General features: G+C 29.8%; 1 protein-coding gene across 1 annotated transcript; it reads left to right on the top strand.

Annotated features, from left to right (window-relative positions):
- The first annotated feature begins 10,647 nt into the window (after positions 1–10,647).
- Positions 10,648–11,251, top strand: LOC132301028 (uncharacterized). Its single transcript, XM_059798322.1, has 2 exons — positions 10,648–10,813; positions 10,926–11,251. The coding sequence occupies exons 1-2, from the start codon at positions 10,648–10,650 to the stop codon at positions 11,249–11,251; spliced, it is 492 nt and encodes a 163-aa protein (XP_059654305.1).
- The last annotated feature ends 1,657 nt before the right edge of the window (positions 11,252–12,908 follow it).

Here is a 12,908-nt window from a genome sequence, read left to right as displayed (position 1 = left end):
CGTTCCACCGATCTCGGCAATGTCTCTGCCTCCTCCGTCGTCAAACTCCAAAACCCAAACCAAATCCCAAACCCTACCATTCATCCTCCACAAGCCACCCACTAATTCCTCCCAATCCGACACCAGCGTCGGATCATCCGACACCAACAGCAATACCCCAATCGGTCCTAGCACCATCCCATAACCCCAATTTTCAACCCCTCCTAGCGCCCAATCACCACATTCTTCATCTACCAATCCTGGTAATCTCTCTCTCTCTCTCTCGATATATATATATATATATATTTATTTATATTACGATGTTTATGTATTTGTATATATGTATGTATTGTTTGCTTAAATTTTCCAATGAATTTATTGATCGACTTATTGTTTGGGAACACTGGGGTTTGCAGTTAAGTACTCTTCATTGAACGTCACTGACAATTGCTTTTTTGTAATGACATTCAAATTTGTTGTTTATTTTGGAATAGTAACTGTTTTGTTTAGTTTTCAGTTTTGAATGGTATAATACTTGGTGATTTCTTTGGACAGTGACGCACCTAAAAATTTGTTTTAGTGGGGGGACTTTAAACAATAATAAGGTAAAAAAAGATTTCAACTAAAATAATATTAAACTTGATTATAGGTTGATAATATCTTCGTAAAATACATTCACAATTATTCTCAACCAGTTCCATCATTTAAAAATGTTGCTAACACTGGTAAATAAGGATAATAGCTAATGGTATCTCTTTTACCTTTCAAAGTAAAAGGTTCAAGTTCAAATCCCCACAAGAGTACGTAAAATGTGTACATGTGTTATTTTCAAAAAAAAATAAATAAATAAATAAAAAGAAAAAAGGCTAAATTTGTATTTCTCAATCTCGTATACTCTTTTCTCTTTTCATCTCAAATCATAAATTAATTAGGACTTTTCTTCTTGCGTTAGGATGACTTGCACTTCTTCCATGAAGAGATAGATTGCCAACGAAAAAAAAAATTATTTATCTAGTAATTCAAAGAGAGAGCCGTGGATGATGCAAAAGGGATAGTCGAGTTGGAAATTAGGGATGGAGTTCTTGGCTACTGTTTATGTGCATGGGTGCGAGCGAGTGAGGAGAAAAAGCAATGGGGGCAAAAGATAAAACTTATCGGGGCATAGATGAAATTACCCAAGAATTTATAGGCAAAAATAAAGTATTTTAAAAATTCAGTGGGCCTGAGTGCCCCCACTGGACCTCACTTAGGTCCATCCCTGCCTTCGGATCTGCTCTGCTCCCTTTAGTGCTTATAGATGGTTCTTATTTTTGTCTATATATGTCGTTGAATGGTTAATTGGGAAACAGTGAAGTTGGCTGGGATTAAATGTTTATGACGACGACTTTTCAATTGATATGTGAAATATGTAGGTAAAATTATATTTTGGTGACCAAAATTAAATATAATTGGTTTATAGTGACTTTAGAGTCAAGAAAAGGTAAATTAAGTGATTATTTGGGGATAATTTGGTCAAAAACACTTAAAGATTTGATAAACATTTAAAAAATAAATTTTAGATGACAAAATTGCCATCTAATAGAAATAATAAGTCGTTGAATTCATTCTCCTACTCTCTCTAATCCAATGTTTTTTCTAATCTAATGTTTTCTTTTTTTCTTTTTAGTTTACAGTTTACCAATTTAAAAAATTAAAATTTCTTTATCAACATTATCTCTTTTCCACCCTTTATCTATTTTTCAAGGCTCTCCACCATAAACGCTCATAGCATTTACAGTGGCAAATCATACTTTTGAAACATCCATTAACAGTTGGCAAAATTATGAAATTAATCAACAATGGTCATTATTTCTTAAACTATAACTAAGTAGTATTAAAAAATTCTTAAAAATTACAATCTTATATCTTAAGGAAGATCTCTTAGACAAATCAACTTATAAAGTATAATGACTATACCTTAAAAATAATGAATAAGAAGAAAATTTACAATTTTCTCGTCCTGCCTCTTAGAACCTTGAAGAAAACTATGTAGAATATTCATCCTTAATTTTCTCCCATCTTGGTCTTCTCTTCAGAGACTTACCCTAATAATTTGTCATCTTTTTATTAGTCAATTTAAGTAAGTGTTTATTTAGGTTAATGTAGAGGGTAAATTTGTCCACTTACATAATAATATATTATAAGAAGGTTATTTAGGTAATAAACCATCAAATGGTCACTTAATATCAATTAAGTTTCAACATTGATCACTATTCACCTTTTCTTGACTTGAAAGTCACTATAGAACAATTATGTTTAATTTTGGTCACCAAAATATAATTTTCCCAAATATGTACTTTCTCCATCCCATATTAGATATTTATGTTTAAAAATTAAAATTTTTAAAGGAATATACAATTAATACATTATTTCCTTTTAAAATTAACTTGTCCTTTTTAGTTTAGATATGTACAGTTACTAAGTCTAAATTTTTTAAAAAATATAAAGACAATGATGGAAAGATAAAGCTTTTTTACTTTGATTTTACAAAGTGGACAACTAATTTGGAACGTCTAAAAATGAAATAGTGGACTACTAAGATCATCTCGAATGCAAAATGTCATTTTTGCATGCCAAATTTATATTTTGAGAGAAGGTACAGTGTCAAAATGTTATATTTTAGTAATTCTGCTCCAATTATACATTTCATCCAAAATGCTATTTTTTTTTACACAATTACCATTATTTTTCAAGTATCATTTCCAACTATTAGTTTTCAACAACCATTTGTTTTTTTTTTTTTTAGTGTTTGTATTTTATTTAGCTTATTGTATTACAAAGTAAATAATTGTCAAATCTAATTGAGTCTTGAAATTTAGACAACTTTTGTATTAACAACATATATATATATATATATATATATATATATATATATATATATATAAACACAAACATATATACACAAATATATACCAACACTGACATATATATATACACAAGCACAACACCAAACTACAAAATCTACAAGAATAAGAAGTTCAAAACCCATATATTTCAGTTTGGCAGAAGCAATAGCAATAGTTATAGTTTGTGCTATATTTGGCACAAGATTTGACAAGACTATATTTTGACAGCTCATTTAACAGCCCATTGAATAGCCCATGTTAAACCCACCAGCTATATTTTGAGATTAACAACCCATTTGACAGCCCATTAGAGTTGCTCTAATATGGGACGGTAATTTTTGAAAGCCCTAGCGTATACATGGTCTGCTTCGAAGGGAACCAAATTTATTACTACTCTTATCTGAATGTGATTTTTTAAAGCCATAGCGTATGCATTGTCTGTTTTGAAGGCGGATAATATGTATTTCTACTCTTTATCTGTTTGTAATTTCTAAAACCCCTAGTGTATATATATTTTGTTTTGAAGGGGACTAATACATATTACTGCTCTCATCTTCTGTTTTGGCAGATGATGGAAACAGTGAGATATTTGAGCCTCTTATAGTTTATAGGCGAAGACAAACTGCAGAGAAAAGGAAGGCAATTTCTGTGCCTTTTAGTTGCCCTCCTCTAAAAAAAGTGAATGACAAAGGCAGTTGCAGTGCCTTTCAGTTGCCCTCCGCTAGACAAAGTGAATGACAAAGGAAAGGCAGTTGCAGTGCCTTTCAGTTGGTCTCCTCTGAACAAAGTGAATGACAAAGGAAAGGCGTCGCAGTGCCTTTCATTTGCCCTCCTCTAAACAAAGGGAATGACAAAGGAAAGGCGGTTGCAGTGCCTTTTAGTTGCCCTCCTCTAGGCAAAGTGAATGACAAAGGAAAGGCAGTTGCAGTGCCTTTTAGTTGCCCTCCTCTGGAGATCGAACACAAAAAATAAAAAAGAAGGCTGTTGTTGTGCCTTATAGTTGCACTCCAAGGACCAAGAATGTTCGGTAATTCTCTTTCCACACACGGTAGATATTTTGGGGTAGATTTGTTTAATTCCTTGTTCATGTTATGGTACAATATATGGTATGCTCTATGAATATGTAATTTGTCACAAATTCGCAATGGTATCCTTTAGTGTTGAAATTTATGTTTAAGGTATGATGGAACTTGCATATGAAAGGGAAAGAAAAAAATGATGGAAGTTTATTACGCATTTGAATTAAACTGATCTTCTCATATTTGTCTTTTAGTTCACCCAAATGGCATTTATCCAATTGACATGCAAGAGGTTGATCTCCATTTACTATGTTGAACCTTGTGCTTTTTCTGGTCTGCAATATAGCTCTCTCTCATATTAATGATGATGCTCTACTTGGTCAATGGCAATTTCATCCTTATTAGTGAATCTCTACTTGGATATGCATTGCAAGGGACATTTGGAAAAGGGCTACATTTAAATATGATTGTATGGATAAATATGTGATTGGAGTCAAATGGGTTGTTGGGTTTTTTTGAAAAATAAATACTTCCCCTGGGTGTCAAATGGGTGTCAAACCTAGTTTTTCTCTGTGCAACCCAAAAGGAAACATTAATACTGACTCAATTTGTTGGAAATAAAGACAAAAAAAATGAGAATAGTCGAAAATTAAGTAAGAAAAACAAGAATTTAGGGCTAGAGATTGCACCAGCTATCTAATCAGTTGTGTGTTCCATTTGATGCAAAGGACTTCAAAATTGACTCACTCGTTAGGGAAGTCGTACAATTTCTCAAGTTCCAACAGCGTCCATTAATTTCCTCCACGTAATAGCAAGATTATTATCAGAGAAAACTTGCCCGGTGAAGGATAATGTCTCACTTTCAATGTACCCTTAAGTTTACTAAGTCTATACTCGGTTACATAAAATTGAAGTTTTGAAATTAAATAAAAATTTAGTTCAAAGTTACAAACTATTAAACTATATTATTATTATTATTATTTATAATTTTACCAATTTCAAGACTAATTCCATGTAATTCACGTTATTTTGGATGCTAAAATGTTCCAAATCATTAAAGAGATGATGACAATAAAAGGTCATATTGGAACAAAATTTCGACCTAGTTCACCAAATATGTACGAAATTTCTCGCTTTATTCACCAAACTTCCTCCCAACGGGTCGCTCTTCTGGAAATGGAATCCCTTCATGTGGCCAGTCTTCAATGGCTTTGCGATTCAATTAGCAAAGGCTCTATCTTCTTGTGTTCCTCATATATTCAGACCATGAAATTTTGTTGTTTTTGTTATTTTTAAATTAATTTATTTTTCTTCTTTTTTTCTTTGTTTATATATATATATCTATATCTATACTATTATTAAATGGGTAAAGTGTTTCAGTATTTCAATATTTATTTATTAATATAAAAAAATATTTTTATAAACAAAAAATTACCTAAAAATTATTTAAAGAATTTAATTCAAATTACAAATTACCTAATAAAATTTATATAAATTAATTTAAAGAGTTTAATTCAAATTACAAATTACCTAATAAAATTTATTTTTCTTGTCCCACATTGGTTTTAAGTAAAAAATATTACATGAAAACCTCTTATAAAACTATAAACCTAAAGAAATAATAATCACATCTTTCTCAGCCTTTTGGCTAAGATCAAGTGTAATACTAAATTTTTTTGGGTTGGCCTTTTGGCTAACCTTTTTTGGTCTTTTGGCTGAGATTAAGTATAGTACTACTTTCTTGGCCAAAAATTATTTAAAGAGTTTAATTCAAATTACAAATTACCCAATAAAATCTATTTTTCTTGTCCCACATTGGTTTAAAGTAAAAAAGATTACATGGAAACCTCTTATAAAATTATAGACCAAATGAAATAATAATCACACATTTCTCAGCCTTTTGACTAAGATTAAGTGCCTTTTGACTAAGATTAAGTATAGTACTAAATTTTTTTGGGTTGGCTTTTTAGCTTGACTTTTCTTGGTCTTTTGGCAAAGATAAGTATAGTACAACTTTCTTGGTCTTTTGGCTTTATAAAAAAAGAGTCTTTATAAACAAAAAATTATTTTAAAAGGTTTAATTCAAATTACAAATTACTTAATAAAATTTATAAAAATTAATTGCGAAAAATGCGTCTCGGCCCTAAGTATTGTCCTTCTTCTTTTCCCTTATTCTCACGGACTACTTTTCTTCTCTCTAATACAACGTCTCTCTTCTCTACTCATACAACGTCTCTCTTCTCTACTCATCGCAATTTTATTCTATCTGAAGATTTTATTTAAATTTTTTGTATAGCATTAGACGGGATTTAGATTTTATTGTTCTTTATTTTAAATTATATACATACATGATTGAATATGTCCTTAACTTATTCCACAATTTTCACGGACCAACTTTGTGTTTGACGGGGATTATCTCTTCTTGTTGCGTGAGTGAGATTGTGTGATACTGGCATGTATAATTCTTGTGCTCTCTCTCTCTCTCTCTCTCTCTCTCTCTCTCTCTCTCTCTAGAAAAGTCAGTCTTGACATAATGTTAAGTATGAAATTAAGCAGCACACACTACAGCTGGAATCACTGCGACTAAGATTGTGATTAAGGTGCAACGTGGATGATTTTTGTGGAACTCCTTCCCTTTCTCCTTAAAAAAAGTCAATATTTTACAGAATTTTACGTATGAAAAAGATACCATGTACAAAAAAAAACTTAAGCACACATTACAGTTGAAATTAAAGTCGATTGAAGTCTGTCCCACATTAATTTTAAGTAAAAAAGACTACATGGAAGTCTCTTATAAGACCTAAAAAAATAATAATCACATCTTTCTCGGTCTATTGACTAAAATCAAGTGTAGCACTAAATTTTTTTGGGTCGGCCTTTTGGCTAATCTTTCTTGGTCTTTTGACTAAGATCCAGTGTAAACTTTTTCGGCCTTTTGACTTTCAGTTTTTATTTATTAATATAAAAAAAGAGTTTTTATAAACAAAAAATTATCTAAATATTATTTAAACAGTTTAATTCAAATTACAAATTACCTCATAAAATTTATAAAAATTAATTTAAAGAGTTTAATTCAAATTACAAATTACTTAATGAAATTTATTTTTCTTGTCCCACATTGGTATTAAGTAAAAAGGATTACATGGAAGCCTCTTCTTTTGGCTAAAATCAAGTGTAGTATTACTTTTTTGGTCTTTTGGCTAATCTTTTCAAATTATAAAAAGTCTAAAAATTATTATCTAATAAAATTCAAATAAAATATAAAACTATTACCTAATAAAATTCAAATAAAATATTTATTAAAACTCTAATACGAAATACATTTCAATTTATGTATATCAAATTATAGAAACTCTAAAAATTATTACCTAATAAAATTCAAATAAAATATTTATTAAAACTCTAATACAAAATATATTTCAAATTATAGAAACTCTAAAAATTATTCCCTGATAAAATTTAAGTTACCTATTTTATCTATTTGTTGTTTCTAAAAAAGTCTATACTCCCAGATTATGCATTGTTTTATCCCCCAGATTATGCATTGTTTTATTATTTTTTATTTGTCTCACCCCCATATCATGCATTGTTTTATTATTGTTTATTTGTCTCATACCTAGATCATGAATTATTTTATTAATTTTTATTTGTCTCACACCCAGATCATGCATTGTTTTATTATTTTTTTGAGTTATGAATTCTTTTATATGTCCATGGTTTATGCCTTCCGAATATGATGTTCTCTATAGAATAATCGTCAGCATTTTAACCCTGAAGAAACTGAGAAGAAACTGACTATTTGATTGGCCAAATTCAAAACGATAGAATTGAAGTTGTTGAATTGAAGTTTCTTAATAACACCTTAATTGAAGTTGAGAAGCTTGAAGTAGTAAACTTAGAAACAATAAAATTTAATTTTGTGGACTTCAAGGAGCTGAACAAATACATTGATGCAAAAGAAAATATGGATTAGTTATCGTTTAATTCTCTACTCTCCATATATATGTTATCTCTTGTACAAATATAAAAAAAATTAAAATGAACATTAATATTTTATTTTTAATCTTGCTAAATGCTTTGGAAATTGTTATTGAGGTATCTCCTTCATTGAACATGTGTAGGAAGAATAACAAAGGCACAACCAAAAAATGACAAATCATTATAATAGATATGATGTACGTTATTACTATATTACATATACAATCATAATTATGCAAATATAATATAATGACTAAAGTAATTAATCTTTATTACAGTTCAAGGACAATGATTTTGACGTTATGGGAGAATCTTGCTGAGAATGAAATAAACTTTATCATGGAGCTAATACAGGAAAGACATGTAGCAATCAACACCTACAAAGGTAAATTATCATACAAATTGATATTATTTACACTATATATTATTAAGTAAATCTATAATAACAAATTTTTACAAATAACAATGTATATTCCAGGCCTGTCTCTTCAAACACAAAAATGATCTACATTGCAATTTAATATGGATATTGAAAGTGTCAAAGCATTAATATATTGATTCGTTATTTATTGTAACTTTTTTTACATTATATATACACTATTTGTAGACACAGAAACCAACGGGTTAGTGACCTACCGATATCGGCCTCTTACTTCCTCAAGAGAGGTCAGAGGTTCAAGTCTCAAAAGAGACTTGTGTGTGTGAGTACCAATTAGGAAAAAAAATTTGTAGAGAGAGAATTTTATATTTGGACAAGTCCAAAGAGAACATAAATAATAAAGATATTCAATGGTGCTGAAAAGTCAAACGTCAAGCATAATAGGAAATAGGAAAATCTACAACATCTTTTGAGGTATTAAATTTCAATATATTTCTTAATCTTCCTTAATTGTGTATCACATATTTATATATTGAGAAATTATATTTTGTTGCACAACTTGTAGAAAACAAATTACTCCAACAATTGAAAATGTCATCAATGATCGTGAACCGTGGTACAACACGTATGAGAAATGCAATAAGAAAATTAAAGTTGAAAAAGATAAAGTATACTATCCTTGATGCAACACAATAGATTCAAAATGCTTTCAAAAGTATTATTATGTTTTAAAATTAATCTTATTATTGTATTTATTTCAATGGTTTAATAATATTACAAATACATAATTCTTTGTCTTTACTTATGTGCAGATTCATAATAATAATTAAAGTGTGAAGTATGGAACATATTGGAACACTTGCAACCCTAACAATGTACAATGATTGCCAAACATTAATAAATTGTTCACTAAATAATTTACTACAATTACAAATTGAGGTAATTTTCCATCATTGTTCATAAAATTTTAATTAAATTAAAAAAATATTTACTTGAATTTCTCAATAGCTCTAAATTCTCAATAGTTCTAAATTATATTTATTCTTTTTGCAAGATATGGATGAATTCAGCAACAAAGTGACAAACTACAAAGAATTTTTATTTATTTTTCTGGTGAAGATAAATAATACTCAATAACAAGTCGTGAAAACTTATTTTGCGATAGAAGAATTAAAAGAATTGACACTTGACAATGATTCATTTCATGAAGAAATGAGATATGCAAAAAAGATAAAAATTGAGAAATAAATAATTTAGGAATACTTTTATTTTTAAACAGTTATAGTTTTGGATTTTATAATATATAGAATTTTTATATAGTATTTATTTATGAATATTTTGTAAATTATAGAATTTTATTTTCATATACTTGTTAAATGTTTATGGTTTTCATTCATGCATCAATAGAAAACCTTATTTTGTTTATTTTGATGTGACAATTATTACTCTCTAAGGCATTCTGGGCCTCAAACTGTTTTGCCTATTTTATATATATATATATATATATATATATATATATATATATATATATATATATAAACTATAAACAATTAAAATATATATGAAAATATAAATTATACAAGTTAAAAAATATTCATAACGTGTATCGCACGTGCCTTTTACTAGTATATATAAAAATATCTTAAAGTCAAAATGGCAAGTAAGTACTAATTCTTTTATTTTTTAATGATGGTAGTGTTAAGTGCCTTAGAGTATTTTATAATCAACTGGACGTAAGAAATTTGAACTCTAACCTACCTCAAAATGTGAGATGGGAAGTCTTGTCATTACACTATCTCCCTAGAAAGTTTTCATTTTGTTGAAAACTCAATACATTATACTTAATTTGCTTAATTTGAAAATAAAAGTTTTTTTAATAACAAATAAAATTGATATTTTTTATTTTATTTTTATTTTTATATTTAAAAATAAAACAAGGTGAATTTTAATTTTGTTTTATTAATGAAAATAAAACTGGAGTGAAGCAAAAAAAAAAAAAAAAATCAATCAGAATACCCCATGCGTTTGATGAGTTCAAATGGCATACTATTAATCAATTGACAAATAATTTTTTTTAAGAAATTCCATGGAGAAAAAGTGATTTTGCATGGAAAAAAAAACCAAAAAAAAAAAAACAAAGGGGCCGAAGTTTGGCAGCCTCGATCCAACCCGGTCTGGCCCGTTCGGTTTGGGCCTGCCCAACTTTGATCATTATTCTAACAATACCGCGTTTTAATATCGATCATTCTTCTCTTCCATCTAGGGTTTTAGGTTGCTAACAATTCCCCCTGTCAGAACTCACTATCTAGGTTTTGGATTTGCTAATATTTTCTTGTCTCGGAGGCGCTTTTCAGAACTACCAATCTAGGGTTTTGGATTTCTTGATTTGTGCATACAGTTTGTGAAGATGGTAGGGCAAGAATGGGTGATAGAACGAGATATTTATGAATTGCAGCTGCAAGAGGACGACGGAGCACGGCGAACGTCTGAAATGCTTGGCATTGCAGTAGATATACATAGAAATCAGAGTCAGTATCCCGATCCCGATTTCTCCGATTTTTCCCTGGTTCCACGTGTGCGGCACAATCATTCTTCTCTCCCATCCTCTTAAAGCATGGGAGTTTCTACGATAGACCGCATATCTCCTCAGCTCCTATCTTTCTCTCGTTTCCTGAACAATGATAGAACTGGTATTCCTCGTTGTCGTTGTGGTAACAATTCAAGGACATGATGAGCCCGAGCCCGAGTCTTCAATGGCCTGGGCTATGGAGGAGGATTATAGGGCATTGCAGTTTGTTCCCGCAACACAGTCATCTCTAGACGCCTTGGAGGAGATGATATTTGATAGTTCTGGTTCTATTGAAAAATGTTCGATTTGTTTGGAGATGTTTTGTCACGGGGAGTCGATCGTTAGCATGCCATGTTATCATCTATATCATGGAATTTGCATTCATCAGTGGCTAAAGACCAGCCATTACTGTCCCCTGTGCCGTTTTGAGATGCAAACCTAATTCATCCATTAGGTTTTATTTTTAGTTATATCATGTTCTTGGTTAATTGTTGTCTTAGAGTAACTCCAATGCTCTCTTATTTGGTCTCTCAAACTCAAAATATGACACTTGGATAAAAAAAGCCTCTCCAATTAGCTCTTATTTGAACTCTCAAATTTTGAGATTTTCAAATTTCTTTTCATATATAGTAGCTGTCAAATTTTTAATATATTATATTATATATATAAATTTTTGAATAAAAAAATTAATTCACAAATAGTGTTAAAAAATTTATAAAAAATTTGTATATATATATATTTTTGGTCCTTTTTTGACCAGATATTTTAGATTTATACTTCTTTTTAATTAGGTTTAATTTTAGTTTACTTCTAATATCTACAATTTGACTTAAAATGTGTCTAATATTGATATTACTGATACAAATATAAATGGTGGTTGTGTTAAAAAATAACATTTTGCGTGAAATGTTATTTTTTAAGCAGAATTGGTAAAATGTAACATTTTGACACTGTAACACTTGTCAAAATATAGAATTGGCATGTGAAAATAGGTTTTAGCATTGAAGATGCTTTTATATATGAAACTAGATGTTGTATATAATGTATGTAATGAAGGTTTTAGTTGTGTGTTGTAAGCCACTTCAATATATTTTGTATACAATGAAGGTTCTGTGATTCTTTGTGCTGTATATGATATCACAAGGTATACAATGAAGGTTCTGTGTTCTGTGTATATTTTGTATTCAATGAAGGTATTTCTTTTATGTGTTTTGCTTCAGTTTTAAGGTATACAATGAAGGTTCTGTGTTCTGTGTACGTATTAGCAGCTAATTGAATGACTGGTGAAAAGATAACAGAAATGTGGTCGGTATATTTCAGCTTTTACCAAATGAAAAATAAATAAATAAAATTTGTGGTCTCTATGTAGGTGATTTTGACTGTAAAGTATGCAGCTGAAGAACCAAGAGCAGGTCTAGAATCTGGTTGGTGATGTATACTTCTCACTTCTCGGTGTCTTTGAATTGCAATGGTATGTTAGCCCATTGAATGGACATTGTGTAGCATAGAATTAACCAATTATCTTTAGTGAAATCTAGTCAAATCATGAAGCATTGACTTTAACAAATATGGAACCATTTTTGCTTTACAATTCAAAAAAAAAATGGAACCATTTTGCTCTTTTACCTCAGATATGGTTGTCAGTTTTTCGAGGTTTCATTTGGTTTAAGAGGGATTGTTTTATGTGGCTGCATACATGCAGGTCTGATGGAACAGAAGTGACAGTCTATTAGGTTAGGTGGTAAATAGTGCAAAACTGACTTGTAGAACAACAGTCAAATGTTTATTTTTGGTTGTATACACTATTTAACCTACCCATTTTGTATGAAAATTATTCGGAAATATAACATGGACAAGACGAGAGAGGTCGTGTTCATATTCTTATACGTCAGTACACATCCAGCTATTCTTCTTCTGATTGTTTTGTGTGTTTGTGCATATGTCAGTACTTATTGTTGAACACACAGAACATAAATATTCAGCAATATTTATTACCTAGGGCTGTCCTCAAGTAACTCCTAAACTACAAATTGTCCTTTGAACTATTAATTTGTTGCAATTGAGGACAAACGCATCACAAAAGACTATTTTAGCATTTC

This window comes from Cornus florida, unplaced genomic scaffold, assembly GCF_030987335.1.
Source record: "Cornus florida cultivar Cherokee Brave unplaced genomic scaffold, ASM3098733v1 CherokeeBrave_3.0.0_Hap2_Chr03, whole genome shotgun sequence".
Taxonomy (NCBI): Eukaryota; Viridiplantae; Streptophyta; class Magnoliopsida; order Cornales; family Cornaceae; genus Cornus; species Cornus florida.
This window is presented reverse-complemented; position numbering and strand designations above follow the sequence as displayed.

Coding starts and splice junctions, on each gene's coding strand:
- LOC132301028 (XM_059798322.1), top strand. CDS start 10,648: ATGGTAGGGCAAGAATGGGTGATAGAACGAGATATTTATGAATTGCAG. Junction 10,814..10,925: donor CGATTTTTCCCTGGTTCCAC/GTGTGCGGCACA, acceptor GAACAATGATAG/AACTGGTATTCCTCGTTGTC.